The sequence below is a fragment of the Lynx canadensis genome, chromosome A1 (assembly GCF_007474595.2).
Source record: "Lynx canadensis isolate LIC74 chromosome A1, mLynCan4.pri.v2, whole genome shotgun sequence".
NCBI lineage: Eukaryota > Metazoa > Chordata > Mammalia > Carnivora > Felidae > Lynx > Lynx canadensis.
Genome location: NC_044303.2, coordinates 208,570,852 through 208,588,370, shown reverse-complemented (window position 1 = coordinate 208,588,370; position 17,519 = coordinate 208,570,852). Strand labels below are relative to the sequence as shown.

The 17,519-nt window shown below is 36.0% G+C and overlaps 1 protein-coding gene across 8 annotated transcripts in view; it reads right to left on the bottom strand.

The window, feature by feature from the left end:
• RICTOR (RPTOR independent companion of MTOR complex 2) overlaps positions 1 to 17,519 on the bottom strand; it is a 119,238-nt gene that overhangs the window by 15,501 nt on the left and 86,218 nt on the right. For all 8 annotated transcript variants that reach the window (XM_030330811.1, XM_030330828.1, XM_030330819.1 and 5 more), the window contains 14 exons: positions 17,370 to 17,471; positions 17,197 to 17,243; positions 15,621 to 15,756; positions 15,031 to 15,230; positions 14,670 to 14,796; positions 14,137 to 14,301; positions 13,866 to 13,942; positions 13,338 to 13,416; positions 7,493 to 7,602; positions 6,661 to 6,748; positions 5,423 to 5,515; positions 4,962 to 5,068; positions 3,371 to 3,600; positions 163 to 1,171 (listed from right to left, as the gene is read on the bottom strand). In XM_030330811.1, the coding sequence (XP_030186671.1) occupies positions 163 to 1,171; positions 3,371 to 3,600; positions 4,962 to 5,068; positions 5,423 to 5,515; positions 6,661 to 6,748; positions 7,493 to 7,602; positions 13,338 to 13,416; positions 13,866 to 13,942; positions 14,137 to 14,301; positions 14,670 to 14,796; positions 15,031 to 15,230; positions 15,621 to 15,756; positions 17,197 to 17,243; positions 17,370 to 17,471 (2,570 nt within the window). The remainder of the gene's footprint in view (positions 1 to 162; positions 1,172 to 3,370; positions 3,601 to 4,961; positions 5,069 to 5,422; positions 5,516 to 6,660; positions 6,749 to 7,492; positions 7,603 to 13,337; positions 13,417 to 13,865; positions 13,943 to 14,136; positions 14,302 to 14,669; positions 14,797 to 15,030; positions 15,231 to 15,620; positions 15,757 to 17,196; positions 17,244 to 17,369; positions 17,472 to 17,519) is intronic.

Below are 17,519 nucleotides of genomic sequence, written 5' to 3'. Positions count from 1 at the left end.
CAAATCATATCGGGTAACTAGGAGCTTACAGCCTACCATAGTAAACAATTCTAATAGGTCGGTTCTGAGGCTGATGTAGATGTAAAACCTGCCTAATGCTTTCCATTTAAGCCTGTTAAAATGCAACCGTTATTGTTCATTTTTAAGTGCGTATCTGCTCACCTGCTTGGTGTTAACCTGGATTCAAAGCTGTTGGCCTTCATGGTGATGGTATCAGTAAATAGCACATCTTTTGCTGGAGATGCCAAAGCTTCAGAGTGAGATAAGGATGGATGCATTCTTTGCTGCTGTAATCTTTTCAGTGTAGCGTAGCCAAAGGCGTCTCTAGAACTTGTGTAACTAAAGTTACAATCTGCTAGACTTTTAATTGTAGCAATAGAGGGTGCTTTAAGGGACTGTGCTCTTCTAGGAAGCGTATGAGAAGAACCTGGAGGCACCAGGGACACTGAGTTTGATTTGGAGAGAGATAGATGGTTAGACTGTGGCGTCAGATAGTGGCTTGTCTTAACAGTTTTAGTACTTACCACAGTACTCATACTTCCACAGTCTGTGTCCACAGTCGTAGCATCCACACCTACGGTCTCTCGTGAAGGACTGGAGCTCATTGAACTTATTCCACTTGTTGTAGTGTCTGTATTAAAACTTTGGCTACGTATCTTCATATGTGAGCTTGTTGAACTTTCTACAACTAATCTCTCTCGGCTTGTGTTTTCTCTGTGATTCTCTGTACCAAGACTCTTGGTGAATTTTAAGTCATTCTCTCCAATGCTTGGAGTACTACCAGCGTCTTCAATGTGCTTATTCCCAACGAATGAAGTTTCTAATTGTAATGTTTTCTGTACTGTGGACATGGGTGTGAAATCATCACTATGGTTAAAGTCGACACTAGGCTCCGTAAGTGTTCTGATCCGCCTGTTGTTTGTCTTATTTTCAGATGACAGTTTCCCTCCTTTTGGATCACTGCTACTACGATGTTTTTTATTAGGCAAAGTAAGCGAATTTAAGATACGATTCTTCACAAGTTTACTAGAAGCAAAGAAAGGGAAGGAATTTTTATCCTTTATAGGTCCAGGCCGATCATAAAATGCTGGCTCTGTGTCTTCACTGATGTCAAGAAAAAATGTACTAGTAGAGCTGCTGCCAAACCGGTCGTCCTCCATTATGAACATACCTATGATCAAAGGATTGTTAATAAAAGCACAGAAAAAACAACAAACAAAAGCATAGCAGCTGTTAATGATGTATTTCCAGAATTTTTTGTTTAACAGTCATCTGGGGAAAAAATGTCAAAAATAAAGGGTTAAACTGCTGAGAAGCCACATAAGAACTTCTTGAGACCAAGTGTCTGAACTTGAGTGAGATGTGAAATTATGTCATTATGAGGATCTTCGGTTATTTCCAAAGAAAAATTACAGGATTCATTATGGCACAGTTTACATGAAGTGTGTTCTTGTTTGGCTGTTTATTTTTTTAATGTTTATTTATTTATCTTGAGAGACAGAGAGGGGGAGAGGGGGAAAAAGAGAGAGACAGTGTGCACATGCGTGCACACACAAGCACTGGAGGGGCAGAGAGACAAGGAGAGACAACCCCAAGCAGGCTGAGCTGACTGTGCAGAGCCCAACACAGGGCTCAATCTCATGAACCTATGAGATCATGACCTGAGCCTAAAGAGTCAGACATTTAACCTACTGAGCCACCCAGTTACTCCTGATTGTTTGTTTTAATGGCAGTGAATTTCTTAAATCTCCAAATATTCAGGATAAAATTAGGAGAAAAGAAGGAGGGGCCCCTGGGTGGCTCAGTCGGTTAAGCGTTTGAGTTTGGCTCAGGTCATGATCTCACAGTTTGTGGGATGGAGCCCCATGTCGGGCTCTGCACTGACAGCACAGAGCCTGCTTGGGATTCTCTCTCTTCCTCTCTCTCTGTCCTTCCCTGCTTGCGCGCACGTGCTCTCTCTCTCTCAAAATAAATAAACATTAAAAAATAAAAAAGATTTGACCGTGGACGTTCACTCAGTTGGTATAGATTCCTGTTAGTTTATTCTTCAAATTACAATAGAAATGAATTCCTAGTCTTAAAATATACTTCCAAGGAACCAAGTCACAGCATTTTATTTTTTTATTTAAGTCACAGTATTTAAAAAAAAAAATTTTTTTTTTAATGTTTGTTTATTTTTGAGAGACAGAGCATGAGCAGGGGAAGGGCAGAGAGAGAGGGAGACACAGAATCCGGAGCAGGCTCCAGGCTCTGAGCTGTCAGCACAGAGCTTGACGAGGGGCTTAAACCCACAAACCGTGAGATCACGCATGACCTGAGCTGAAATCGGACACTTAATCTGACTGAGCCACCCAGGCACCCCTAAGTCACAGCATTTTAAATTCATGTTTAAACCAATTAGGCTTATTGTTTTCTTTTAGGCACTAAGGGACTCATCTAAATTCAGTGTCTAATTCTAGTAAAAGACTCAATCTGGGTGTCTAATGACATCTATGACATTTTATCCTATTTTTATTTTTAACTTTTTGTTGAGTAATTATAAACTACTTCAAATATATTTTGAAAGAAAGCAAAAAGAAACCCTAAATTTGCATATTATATTTCCATATTTTGTTGATTCTAAGATGCACATTTTTCACACTTAATACCTCTAAAATCAGACTGCATCTTGCAATCAGTGGTATGTCCTAGCTTAATAGCAGCATTTTTTTTTCTTTTTTTTTTTAGTGGTATACTAAAATACTGGTGCATCTTACAATTCATAGAATCTTAGACCTGGTGAACCGTGGTTTGACAAATGTTGCAGTATTTTCTTAAAAAGAACGTCTTAAATTTTGTATGCCTAACAGCATTTAGCACAGGGATTAAAACCACATACCGTTTTTTCTTTGATTTTGACACTCTATCTTTTAATAATTTCACTATTTAGTTTAAAATATACCTCCTCTCTCAAAAATGAACATGTGAATATAATATCTCTTAACAGATACATGCTTGTTCAATAATCTCTATATCTGAAAAATGAGTGAACAAAGCATGTAAACAAAGAAGGTAAGTGAATAAATAATTTACTTGTTAGATTTTAGAATAAGCAAAAACGAGAATGATTCTTCTGGCACACAGCTTATTTCTTTAACTTTATAAGTAGGATTTCCCAAAAGCTATTTAGAAGGCAAAGAGAGAGAACAATGTAGGCTGGGGGCTATCCTCTCTGTTATGAGAAGAGAATATATTCTCCAAGACCCCATTAGTGCCAAATTATCTTAGAAAAAAGTAAATTAGGAATATAACAAATATATTTAAATTGTGACATTACAGATGCAAATGTTAATTTTAGCTACCTTCATGTAAGCTTGTCAACAATACTCACTTGATGGTGCAGATTCGCTTTCACTATTATGTCTAGAGCTGGTTGACTCAGAGTTCAAACTCAGAGTGCTTGGGATAGATGAGAGTTCATTACAGAGTTGTTCTACATCATCTGGAACCACTGGCCACAGATGTTTGCGACTGTGCCTTACAGAATCCCAGTTGTGACATTTCAGAATATCACAGCCTTGTTTGGTTTTGGCTATGAGGCCAAGCACATATACACAGGTCCTGTATGTAAAAGATGTAGTAATGAACTGTTTAGATTTCCAAACTGAGATTTCTTAAAGCAACCAAAAAATATTAGTTTGCTATATGTACATTTGAATTTTTTTTAAAGTCATTAAAAATTGTGGAAAAAATGTATTTAGATGAGTTAGGAGTAACTTAGAAGCAGTAAATGACATGAAAACCTTTCTTTTTTAATGTTTATTTATTTTTGAGAGAGAGACAGAGAGAGTGTGAGCATGAGCGGGGGAGGAGCAGAGAGAGAGGGAGACACACAATCATAAGCAGCCTCCAGGCTCTGAGCTGTCAGCACAGAGCCTGACATGGGACTAGAACCCACCAACCGTGAGATCATGACCTGAGCCGAAGTCAGACGCTCAACCGACTGAGCCACCCAGGAGCCCTCTAAAACCTTTCTAATATAGATCGTAATTTCAGTGAAGTAATTTGAAAGAACGTAATGTAATCTTAGGAAAAAATGACATATTCTACCTTTTCTGGGATCAATCTAGAACATTTGGGCTATTGAACTACTGCAATATTTGAACATATGCTACACCGTGACTGTTTATTTGCCAGTTACTAAACTTCAACATTATAATAATAAAAATGGAATTATAACATTAAGCAAGGAGGAGCTCCTTAAGATGTTTAAGTTAGTGCATTTAAAAATCTTTTTTTGTTTAAAAAATTTTTTAAAGTTGGGGCGCCTGGGTGGCGCAGTCAGTTAAGCGTCCGACTTCAGCCAGGTCACGATCTCGCGGTCCGTGAGTTCGAGCCCCGCGTCAGGCTCTGGGCTGATGGCTCAGAGCCTGGAGCCTGTTTCCGATTCTGTGTCTCCCTCTCTCTCTGCCCCTCCCCCGTTCATGCTCTGTCTCTCTCTGTCTCAAAAATAAATAAACGTTGAAAAAAAAAAATTAAAAAAAAAAATTTTTTTTAAAGCTTATTTATTTATTTATTTTGAAAGAGAGTGCACGTAGGGAAGAGGTGGGGGGGGGTGGGGTGTGGAGTGAGCCTGACGTGGGGCTCAAACTCATGAACCACGAGATCATGACCTGAGCCAAAGTCAGACGCTTAACTGAGCCGCCCAGGCACCCCAAAATCTTTTTTTTGTTTTAAAGTAAACTCTACTCCCGATGTGGGGCTCAAACTCATCACCCTGAGACCAAAAGTCACATGCTCTACTGACTGAGCCAGCCAGGTGCCTCCCCCACACTTTCTTTGTTTTTACCTTATATCATTAAGACTTTCAGTAAATTAACAGTTCTAATGGACTAAATCATAAAATAGTCTTCCCTCACAGCCATTTGTTAACAATAACATATATATATACAATAGAAAGATCTATGAGTGAAATAACATACCCTCTGACTGAAAGAACCTCACACTGCTTTGCAAGTTTTAGTATATCTGGAATCACATTTTCTTCCTGTAGCAAATTGAGACCCCAATTTGACGAGCCAATATTTCCCTGAAAGAAAAGAAGTCACTTATATCAAATCGATTTAGAAGAGTAACTCTTTCAAGAAATTTGGAAAGCTACTAAAAACAAAAAATTAACCCCATCTTGGAGAAAAAATGTGAAAAAAAACCTCAAATAAGGAACTTCAGAAATCAGTGTTCCATTTGTCTCAGCAAGAAAACTAAGAGTTTAATCATCTATCTTCCAGCCTAAAAATATTTAAAATGGGCAGAAACAATCTGGGTCTTAGAACATTAATCTCAGAACAAGTTCCAAATCAAATGATTTTTTTTATTATTATTAATGGGAAAATTAGAAATATCTTAAAATGATGAAGATCTTATAGAAGTGTTTATTACAAACCAAGGCCCAAAGAGATGCTTTCAGTTTTTTAATTTCTTCCCACTTATCCAAATCTGGTGTACGAACATTATGACAGAGTTCAGTAATAATATTCTGGAGAAAGAAAGAAAAAAACATAGGAGTAACAATATGTTTTTAATGTATTTTCTTACTGCATCTTAAAACCTATCATTTAAGGTTTGCATTTAGTAACTTTTGTATATTTAAAATTCTAAAATAATTTTATGCAAAATTTCTTAAGCAGCATTAGTACAGGGGCTCTGAGTTCATATTCTAGAGTTAGCACTTACTAGCTATGTGGCTTTGAGCAAGTTATCTAATCTCCCAATGCCTTATTTCCTAATCTCTAAAATAGAGATCTGTCTCATAAGGCTTAATGACTTAATTATCACATATAAAGTGCTTAACAAAGTATTTGGTATCTAGTATTATAAAAATGTTAGCCATAATTATCATTTTTTAAAATAGAAAATAATATTCGTGAATTAAAAACACTAATATAAAGATATGTGCCCCAGAAGTCTTCATAGACATAATATAAAAATAGGACACTACAGAGTATATTTATGCAAAACTTTTGGTCCTGAGATGAACACAAATACAAAAATGAACATAAACTGCTAGATTACTATTGTTCAGAAGACACACAGGCAAATACTTATAGATCTATTTCTAAAATAAGTAAAAGGTTACATTTATTGAAAACACCTAGTAGCAAGACATATTCACAGCCATAAATTTGGTGCGCTAAGCATGAAAGAATAACTGCTTGACTAATCCGGTTACATTTCATGAAGTACAGGGGAACAGGGAAGTACAGACAGGAACTTCCAGTCTGCTGCTCACCAAAGATAACTAAATCTGTATCAGGTTCAGTTTAACTTCCCAACAAGAATGACAAAATTCACTTTTTCAGTATGTTTTTGCTGAAGAGAGAAACTTCCCCAACTGTAAAGGACGAAACTCAGACTTTCAGTGGGTTACTTACTCTATGTAACCAATTTGCTATGCAAAAGGTAACACCTACCTCCGGGAAAGGAAAGGCATGCAAGGCAGTAATATGTCTAAGGATTACAAACACAGAATGCCTACATCAGTTATAAGACAGATGGCTTTTAAAGCAATTATGCCACTAACTTTAAGGCTTTTCAGAAGTTTTTGCAAAGATACTACTTCAGCAATATTAAGATTGTTTCCTACCACTGTAGCTATTTCAAATGATCAAATTATGTTTTTACCTGTACTTCCAACAAATGACAGCCTGTTTTGTGGTGTACCAGTTGTCCATACAGGTGTACAGGCAGGTAGACATGAGGACGCTGTAATCTAGTATAACAAAGAATATTGATATGCCTATCGGCTCACTTACAATATGCTAATTAAAACAAGAACTACTAATAAAGTACTAGATACTTTAACAAAGCACTACTTTAAAGTATTAATACTTTATTAGTACTACTACTAACGCACTAGATAAAGATATAATTTCTCGGCATACAAAAAAATATGAAGGTGGAGGAGCATGAGGATTTCTCTAGAAAATTAAGTTTAGCTGGCCTCAAACTAACAGACTAGGGTAAGAGCATGAAGGGTATATGAATTAGATCAGTAAGGTATTCAGCATGTTAAGAGTGACACGGGAGGGGCGCCTGGGTGGCGCAGTCGGTTAAGCGTCCGACTTCAGCCAGGTCACGATCTCGCGGTCCGTGAGTTCGAGCCCCGCGTCAGGCTCTGGGCTGATGGCTCGGAGCCTGGAGCCTGTTTCCGATTCTGTGTCTCCCTCTCTCTCTGCCCCTCCCCGTTCATGCTCTGTCTCTCTCTGTCCCAAAATAAATAAAAAGCGTTGAAAAAAAAAAATTAAAAAAAAAAAAAAAGAGTGACACGGGAATTTTTCAGCCATCAATGCCATGCTTAAGATTTTTTTATGTCAGTGCAGGAAGTAAAATTTCCAAGTACTCAGAACACTTTAAACAATAGAGAGTTATTACAAACTGGCTTTAATTTTTTTTTTTTTTTTTTTTTTTTTTTTTTGAGGACCAGCAATAAATTATTCCATGAAGTAGTCTGTACCTTTGGTTACTTCGACGAACATAGTTATCACCATCAACTGGCTTTCGGTAAGTAGTAAGTGCTTCATTAAGTTGTTCTTCAATCAAGTCAACATATTTTGAATTATATTCCTAGAAGATATTGTTTTAGTTGTATATAGTATCATAACAACATTCACTACATTCATAATATGTTAGGTACCTAGCAAATCTTGGAAGCATAAATATGAGAAAAATGAACATCTGTTCAGGAAATTTAAGAAATTTTAAAAAGGGTAAAACCAAGTATTATGAATGCAAATGTTCTACCATACCCCAAAGCTTTCTGCTTATACTTTTTTTTTTTCAGTCTATTTATTTTGAGAGAGAGAGAGAGAGAGAGAGAGAGTGAGTGAGTGAGTGAGTGAGTAAGCAGGGGAAGGGAGAGAGACGGAGTGAGAGGATCCCAACCAGCCTCCATACTGGCAGCTCAGAGCCCAAATGGGGCTCAATCTCATGATGCTGAGATCATGACCTGAGCTGAAATCAAGAGTTGGATGCTTAACTGACTGAGCCACCCAGGTGCCCTCTGCTTATACTTTTATCCCCATCTGCAATTAATATTTTAGAGTCCATATAAGTAAGTTAATAATTTTGTTTTTTATCTTATTTAAATTACTTTCCCCATTAAATATGAATAAACAAAAAACTAGCCTCTTAATATTAAACCCTGAAGGTATTCACTAGAAATTTAAAAAGGGAAATTAAACCATTAATTTAGTGCCTTTCGGTAAAACATATCCCTTTCCCCACTGATTTAAATCAAGTCAAATGTATAAATTTTTCCAACTAAAACTTGGAAAACTTCTAGTTAACTTCTTTAAACTGAGAGTCAGTCACTTGCATCTTTATTTCAAGAGATCACTTTAAACTGGTTAGAAGGAATGGGTAGGACCTCTCTGGAAGGCAATTTGGCAGTATGTATCACAAATTTTAATTCACATACTTTTGACTCAACAACTATACTTTCAGAAATGTATCTTAAAGGGGCACCTCGGTGGCTCAGTCAGTTAAGCATCTGACTCTTGATTTTGGCTCAAGTCATGATCTCACGGTTCATGAGACTGAACCCTGTGTTGGGTTCTGTGCTGATACCGTGGAGACTACTTGGGATTCTCTCTCTCCACCCCCCTTCCTCCTCCCCCCCCATGCACGTGTACTCTCACTCAAAATAAATTAATAAAAAAAAGCATATCCTATAGATAATACTTGTACAAGTATGCAAAGATATATGCAAAAATATCCAACAAACACTGTTTACAAAACAAAAAACATTGGAAACAATGTCAATACAGGAGTGGTTATCAAGGTACATTCACAGAAAGCACTATGGAGCCATTAAAAAGAATGAGCTAGGGGCGCCTGGATGGCTCAGTTGGTTAAGTGTCTAACTTCAGCTCAGGTCGTGATCTCATGGCTCGTGAGTTCAAGCCCTGGGTTGAGCTCTGTGCTGATGGCTCGAAGCCTGGAGCCTGCTTCAGATTCTGTCTCCCTCTTTCTCTCTCTCTCTCAAATATAAATAAACATTAAAAAAAAAAATGAGCTAGATTTATTTACATGTGTAGCTCTGAAAAGATGGCAGATATACTGCTAAGGGAAAACTTAAATAGCTTTATCTATACTTGTAAATAGAATTCATTTGTATTTTTAATTTAAAAATTTTAAGGTTTATTTATTTTGAGACAGAGACAGTGCAAGTAGGGGAACGGCAGAGAGAGAACTCGAGAGAGAGAGAGAGAGAGAGAGAGAGAGAGAAAGGAAGGTAGGTAGGTAGGTAGGAAGAAGCCCAAGCAGGCTCCGCACTGTCAGTGCAGAGCCTGACATAGGGCTCAAACCCACAAAACTGTGAGATCGTGACCTAAACTGAAACCAAGAGTCAGACACCTAACCAGCTGAATCACCCAGGCACCATTCATTTGTATTTTTTAAATAAAGAATACGTACTTATAAATGTACAGAACATCTCTGAATGCACACAAACTGGTGACAGATATTACCTTCAGAAATGACAGAATAAGGGCACAGGGAGATATTTTTCATTCAAAACCATTTTAGACAACTTGAATTTGGTGAGTTACTACCTTCACTCTCTACTTACAGCCTCTAAAAACTTTGTTTTTATGTTTTTCCTTAGGTTCCATATTTATTTTGTAACAGTAATACAAGGTTTTGATTATACCATACCATTATAGAACACCATCATTATTATTACTGCTACTATTACCACTATACTCTTATCATGCTCCCCTGTATATATGAAAATCTCAGTGCAAAAAAGTCTACTTAAGGCAGCTATTCTGAGCTTTATGCGGGAGTAGTTATATTCATGTGGTTAATCTTTTGACCAGGGCACTCATTTGGAAAACACTAGCAAAGGTCAGGGGTATGGTTTATAGCTGTGAAACGCACTGAATTTCTGATGTGGGTCATCTTGAGGATTCTGTCCAAAAGGACCTATCTGGAGGGCAAGAAAACCCCAATTGAGGGGTGGACCTCTAGCTACTAGGAGGCAACAGAAGTAGGCTGCCAGAGGAGCCTACTGCCCTAGTCAAGAGAACTGCAAAGGAGAGATCCATAGTGGAGAGGTCTTGGAGAAATTCAAGAAAGTAACTCTCAAGTAAAAGAACTAACATTTGAAATCTGTCACACTCAAAGCTAAATACCCCAGATAACAACTGTACCAACTGAGTAAGTCTGTTCTTGGCCCCATGCAACCTTCTTCCTCCTCCTGCTCCAAAGGTGAAGAGGCCCAAACGGGAGAGGAGCACACAGAGTGATGAGATTAACCAGATCCTCCCTCTATTGTAGATTTCTAAGTCTGTATTAGGTCTGGGTGTTAGGGAGAAGTTTTAAACTGAAAGAATTTTGGGGGCATCTGGGTGGCTCATGGCTTAGTTGGTTAAGCATCCGACTTTGGCTCAGGTCACGATCTCATGGTTCATGGATTCGCGTCCCATGTCGGGTTCTGTGCTGACAGCTCAGAGCCTGGAGCCTGCTTCTTTGGATTCTGTGTCTCCCCCTCCCTCTGCCCCTCCCCTGCTTGTGCTCTCTCTCTCTCTCTCAAAAATAAACATTAAAAAAAAATTAAACTGAATGAATTTTTAATATTATACTGTCCTGGATGTTTGATTACTTTGAAAAAGAGACAGACTTAGTTCATGTTGGCATGCCATAAGCTACTGGGAGGAAACCAAAAATAGTGGAAAAGAGTATGGGTTTGGAATCAAAAAGTATCACTGCTCTGCTATTTTCATGCTCTGTGACCTGGGATAAACTACTCCTCTGGGATAAAATTTACTCTTCTTAGCCTCCAAATTTTCATTCACAAAACAGAAATAATAAAATATATTTCACAGGGTTGCTGTGATTAAAGCAAGGATTAAAGGAGGTAACATCTGAAAAGCACTAAGCTCCATGGTAGGCAATCAGTAAGTTAGTTTTCTTCTCTTTCTCTCTTAATTAATTTGAGAGGACTATGTTGTCTTTATTTTTACATCGCCCATTTACTGCCTAATGAACTGTAATTGCAATTCAGGATGTGTTTGTAATTTTCTAATGAAAATGTTCTAGCGAAATTCACCAATGACCTAACTGTCAAATTCAACAGCCTGTTTTCTACTATTCATCTTATGCGACCTCTTTAACAAATATGTATCACCGGCCTCTCCTTCCTGAAGCATCCGTTAGTGACAACATTCTCTATGACAATTTTCTCAGTGTCTTTGTCCTTCTATTCCCCTCATTAAAACAGAGTGTTCGCTAGGGAGCAATTTCCACTTTTCTTTCTTTTTTTATTCTTTACATTTTCCCTGGTGATCTCACTCATTTCAGATTTCAGAAGACTCCCAAATTGTCATCTTCAGCACATATCTGAGTTCTTGATCCCCAATTCCAAACATTTTCTGGATACCATAACTTGGTCATTCCACAGAGCAATACCAATTCAACATATTCAAAATTCATTATCCTCACCCTGCAAGCCACTTCTGTAATCACAATCTCTTTTTTTTTTTAAATTTTTTTTTTTCAATGTTTATTTATTTTTGGGACAGAGAGAGACAGAGCATGAACGGGGGAGGGGCAGAGAGAGAGGGAGACACAGAATCGGAAACAGGCTCCAGGCTCTGAGCCATCAGCCCAGAGCCTGACGCGGGGCTCGAACTCCCGGACCGCAAGATCGTGACCTGGCTGAAGTCGGACGCTTAACCGACTGCGCCACCCAGGCGCCCCTGTAATCACAATCTCTTAATGGTGATCCACTGCATGCTCAGTCATTGAAATCAGAAACTTTTAAGAGTCAGATGGACTCTTTATTCATTATATACAATCAGTCAACAAATCCTACCCATCTTATTTCAAAAATGCTCAGAAAATATACCCTGCCTATCCAATCTCAGCACTACTGGAGTTCACATTCTTACCAATTCTTGCTTCTAAACTGGTCTCAATATTTCTAGGCTTTACCTTTGATGATCAAACTTCTGCCTCTACCCTGCGACCTGTCATGTTTCTAAAGCACAGGCCTGATTATGATTAGTCTTTAAACACCTATAATAATCCCCCCACTTCCAATAAAACTGAAATACCTTAATATGACATAATGTGGTTAGTAAGGCCTATAATCTAGTTCTAATTTACCATTCCAGCCTCATCTTGCCAGTCCACACTTATCCTAGCCCCAATTACACTGGAATACAGATAGCTTTCTTCATAAATCTGAAGTGTCTATAATCTATATAGATCTATTCTGCTCCCTCAGCCTAGAATACCCTTCTTCCTACTTATCTACCTACCTCCTCCTCAAGACCATTCCAAATATCATATGCTTTCCTGAGCCCACCCAACATTGCTTTCACTAATTCTAATCCCTAAGGCAGAATCATTTGTGTTTCCTTATACACTGCACATGCCTTTGTGATTGCAGTTATATTTTATACCTACTATTTGAAAGTACCGTACCAGATATGCTAAGCAATTTTCTAACACTGTAATTTGTGTAATAAGGTGACCGATTTTACTATGGTAATTTGTTTAAATAACTTCTATTTATGAACTAGAACTATCATATCTTACCTCAATTCTCCAATTCATCAATTACTAACGACTTCATGCCTAAAGTATGTTTTATAATTATAGAGTTTTTTAAATGAGAGCTTCTTGTGAAATATGGTTCAATATAGACAATGTAAATGATTGACATGATGAAAAATCTAAAAATTATTTACATTTGGATTGATTACCCATGGGATTCTAAAATGCTTTGACAATTTATAATGTTTCAAACAAAACAACCACAGTGACAACGAACTAAAGAAAAGCTAGTAAGTTCTCTAATAACTTCAAATTATTCCCTCCTTCCTAGGTTTCCCCATTATCTAAAACAGCAGTAAGTCTGTTCTCAGATTACGTAAAAGTAGCACCCTAAAACGAAGTTAACTTAGATTATTATATCTGCTTGGTAGAACTGTTTTCTTCCTTCATTTAGGAAAACTGTTTTAGTCGTAGCTTCAAAGGGCTATCTAAGGGACCCAAGAATAAGAATAAAAGATTTATATCAGTAGATTGTATCAATTAAACCAAAAACAAAATTTCAACAGAATGTACACAAAATCAATAGTTCACTATAAAATGACTGCTCTCTAGCTTTAAAAAAATGGATAAATATAAATACAAGTAATTATACAGAATTTAAGACCTGACTTCATATGAATGTTTAAGTATTTGACCTCTTTCGTTTCAAAACACTGATATGAAAAATCCTCTAAATTCATAAATCTATTTCCTAGTATAAAAACATACCAATTAAAGCTTATTCAACAGAGAGTTACCTTGTGCCATTTTTCCAACTGTTTTGCTACATAACCCCTTTCATTCAGATAGGAAAATCCTTTTGGAATGGAAAGAAATCTGTAAATTAAAACAAGCAATAGTTTAACACAAAGTCTTACTACAAGTGTTTAAAGGAGCTAAGATATCTTAAACAATACTATATTTAAGAAGCTAAAAGACTTTAGGAATAGCTCCTTCCTGAAAGTAAAAGGTCAACTATACTATAATTTCAAATAAAAATAAATTTTCATAATCTTGGTAAAACATATGAATCCAATCACAGTAAAGAAAATGTCATGAAAATCATGAGAAGACACAGAAATGTAAAAGAAACATTAAGGAAAACAATGAAAAGACAGAGTTTCAGTATTAAAGGATGTCTAAGATTCTAAAATCGACCTCTTTCAGTAGTTAATACTAAACTCTTTAGAGTGCTTCCTGTTTGGATTTGAACTGAGCTTTAAAATACACCGCTAGAGAGAATACAACAAAAACACAACTAGAAGAAAAATTTACTTAATATTTACCTCAGGAGGAGAAGCAAACCCTTGTCCCCAAGGTGAGATAAAGCTGGCTTCATCTGAATAAGAGCATGAAGATTGGCCTAAAAGAAGTATTAGGCAAATTAACAATTGCAAAAGACAGTAAATTCTCCATTTCCAAAACGCCTGTGTTAAGTACATTATAATTTACATAATTTTCTACTAAAATGGAATATTTTAATAATTAAAATTAATTTAAAATAATTGAATAAAAATTCATGTCTAAGTATTCTATTATAAAATAATGAACCTTCACCTTGTCTTCACATGCTTCATCCAGAATATCAAGAGCTTCAGAAGAAATTGTTTTGTTTTTATCGTGTAGCTGGGTCACTAGTAATTCAATTCCCCAATTATTGAAGAACTCAACATTAGCTCTCAATAATACTCTTAAATGTTTTGTTGCATACAGCCTACAGGCCTACAAAGATAAATGAAAATAAAAAAATAAATTAAAAAAAAACAAACCATGGATCGTCAATTTGGGCTTTGTTTGGCAGTTTTGCTACTTGAAAATGGCAGGAAAATTGGAATTGATGGTCTAGTCCTTGATATATTTTTTTAGACTAGTAAATCAAATACTTTTGTCTCAATCTAGCTGCTTCTTCCCCTTTATAGAAAAAAAATGGGTACTACACATAGTTCCTTGAAGGAACTACTATTTTAAAGTAAACTCAAATTCCATCCCATATTCTTAGAATTAATAATTAATTCTGCTTGGCTAAAATTTATGAGTTATTGAATTAATTGATTATAAAAATATAGTTTTATTGCCTGTGTTACACTCACATCAGTAGCTGCAGTAAGGATTTTGGAAAGGATGACTCTTGCCAATCCATCTCTGCTATAATCCAAGCTAGAAACAGTCAGTTTCAGCAAGTGATCTTGATTTTTCAAGGAACAGAGGTTAAGGAGACTAAAAAAAAAAAAAAAAAAAAAGATGAAAATATAAATAAGCATTTCTACAAAAAAGCATTTAATGATAAATATCACATAAAAAGGAATAACAAAGCAGCAAGATAACTCTATTTTTTTTTGTATTTTAATAAAACTTACTAAATACATGTACACAGAATAAAAAGCATACCATTTCTGAGTGCATTAAAAATAAAGTTCAGGTATATTTTGAAACAGAACTAGGGATATTCACCACTGAAATACGCTGCATTTTTCCAGCATTTTGACTCCATGAGGGTGGCAAGAAAGTGTTCCAATAAATAAAAAGTAGTGTTGACTAAGGGTAGTCAATAAACCATTATTCTGAAGACTTCGTTCAGGTTTCATTCCAGACGAGGCATTGAGCCACTGAACAATATCCTTTACTAGATCTTCTAAGTATCCTTGCCCATCCTAAAAGAAAATACATTGTGTTATTATTAGAAAAGCACTTTTGCTTATAATTAGAAAAATTAACTGTAATCAAGTCCAAAAAATTTAGAGATAATGATGAAGTTACTAACAACAGTTACCAATCACTGAGTACTTCTTCATTTCACAATGGGGTATGAAGATGAAGATGATATTATCTTCCACTTAACAAGGAAGAAAACAGGTTTTCTAGAAGGCACGTAACTCGTCCAAAGTCACATAACTAGCTAGTGGCAAAGTCAGGATTCAAATCTAGGTCTGGGCTCATTCTGTATGCTACTAAACACAACTTATGCATACTCAGAAATAAAAGGAAGAGGGTTAATTCAATGAAAAACATTTGCCCAGGATAATATTCAAAATGCTCATTACCTCTTCGGACTCAAGAAGAAATTCTGTAAATTGACAACCCACAACTGTGAGCTGCTTAGACTTGGCAAAATCCAGATCCAGGTTGGCATACAATTTACTGCTGGGCTTGTAGAAGTAAAGTAGTCTTCGCACAAACCTAAGACCAAAATAAAATTAGCAACAAAGTAAGAAGCCAAACAATTACTTAGTCATAGCTTATCATACAAGATTTTGAGTATGTTTTGTGTTTAAACCACTATAGTAAATGGCAAGGAACAAACATATTTGGTACATTACACACACGCATGCGCGCACACACACACACACACACCAATAAAAAAACAAAAACCAACCAAAAAAAACACCTTAGTTATCAAGAACAGTTTGTGAAATAATTTTATGGTGAGATGCCTGAAAGATATAGTAGAGAGCAAAGATGCTAGCCGGAAAAATGCAGATATAACTAGCTAGAAGATAAGGCTAGATATATATGAAGAAGCCACCTGAATATAAGCTTTCTTCTGTATTTTGTGACGATCTCTGTTCCATGACTCTATAAAATAATCTTACACTAGATAATTGTAAGCAAAATGTATCATACTACAATTCTGTCAGTTTTTCACAATTAGACAAAAGGTCAAGCATAAAAGTTGCAGGTAAAATTCAGGCAACTTAATTTATAAAGCAATGAATACAATTAGTGATCTTTCAGCTTTATAACTTTCAACATTATGGTCTAAGCTTCCATCTAACTTAGTTCAATATAACTTCATGCACTACAATTCAGTCCAATAAAGGTGCCAAACTCAGGATTTGGAGAAACAAAGTTGAATGAGACTTCATCTTTGTTCTCAAGCAGTATGAGAAGTTAGTGCTATGCTTCTTTATTCCAGTGTAAATTTATATGTTTCATATATATTCCACATATAGATATTAAGTTAAGCATTATGAGTAGATGAATACAACCAAATAATAATTAAGGACATGAACTTTTCAAAAACATGAAGGCCATTTTATTAAATGAGATCAGTACTGGTGGTTGATGAGTCTAAACTCAGGATAACACAAATGCACAGGGTACCAGAGAGCAGCACATAGCTTAAGTACTGCATATGCCACAAACATTAGCTTGTTTTATAAAAAGTGTGGAGAGCATCAACTTGGTTAAGGGGAATGTAAAAAGGAGGACGTATGAATAACCCTCCAAAGCCAGATGCAAATGCACGTAGCAGCAGAACAGTAAAAATGGCCATCATTTTGAGAGGGAAACACTATGTCCTTATTATGTCATCCTCACACATTAGGGTTAAGATTACCATATGGTTGATATTACCCCAATCTGAGAAAATTTTATCTGAAGTACATCAAGTGTTCTAAAACTAAAACCAAAATATAAATAACTAGAAAAAGAATTAGCTGATGATTTTGGGTTATAAGACTAAAACTCAAAAATGTATACATGTACCTACTAAATACCAACCACTAAAATGTATGTATGTATCTTTAAAATACCAATTATTACTTTTCATGGGTATTAGGCATAATATAATTCAAATCTAAGTTCTTTCGATTTAAATGCAAAACAGTTGTTACATACCTGTGCAACTGTTCATCTTTATAGTTTCTTAGATTTACATTTGGCCACTAGAAAAACATAATATGTTATATCATATATGTATTTATCAATTCCCAAACATTTAATTGTGATGAATTACAATGAATAATAAAATGAAGCCAATCAAGCCATGACCAAGAAGTATCCTGCCATACCTTAAGAATGGTCCCTATAAGATTCCAATTCCATTCAAGATTCTCTTTATGTTGAAGGACTTGGCTATCTCTAAGGTTCATTAAAAGAGCTTCCTCTGTATCCTAAGACCATCAGAAAGTAATAAGGAAAATTAAAGCAAATTATCTTCA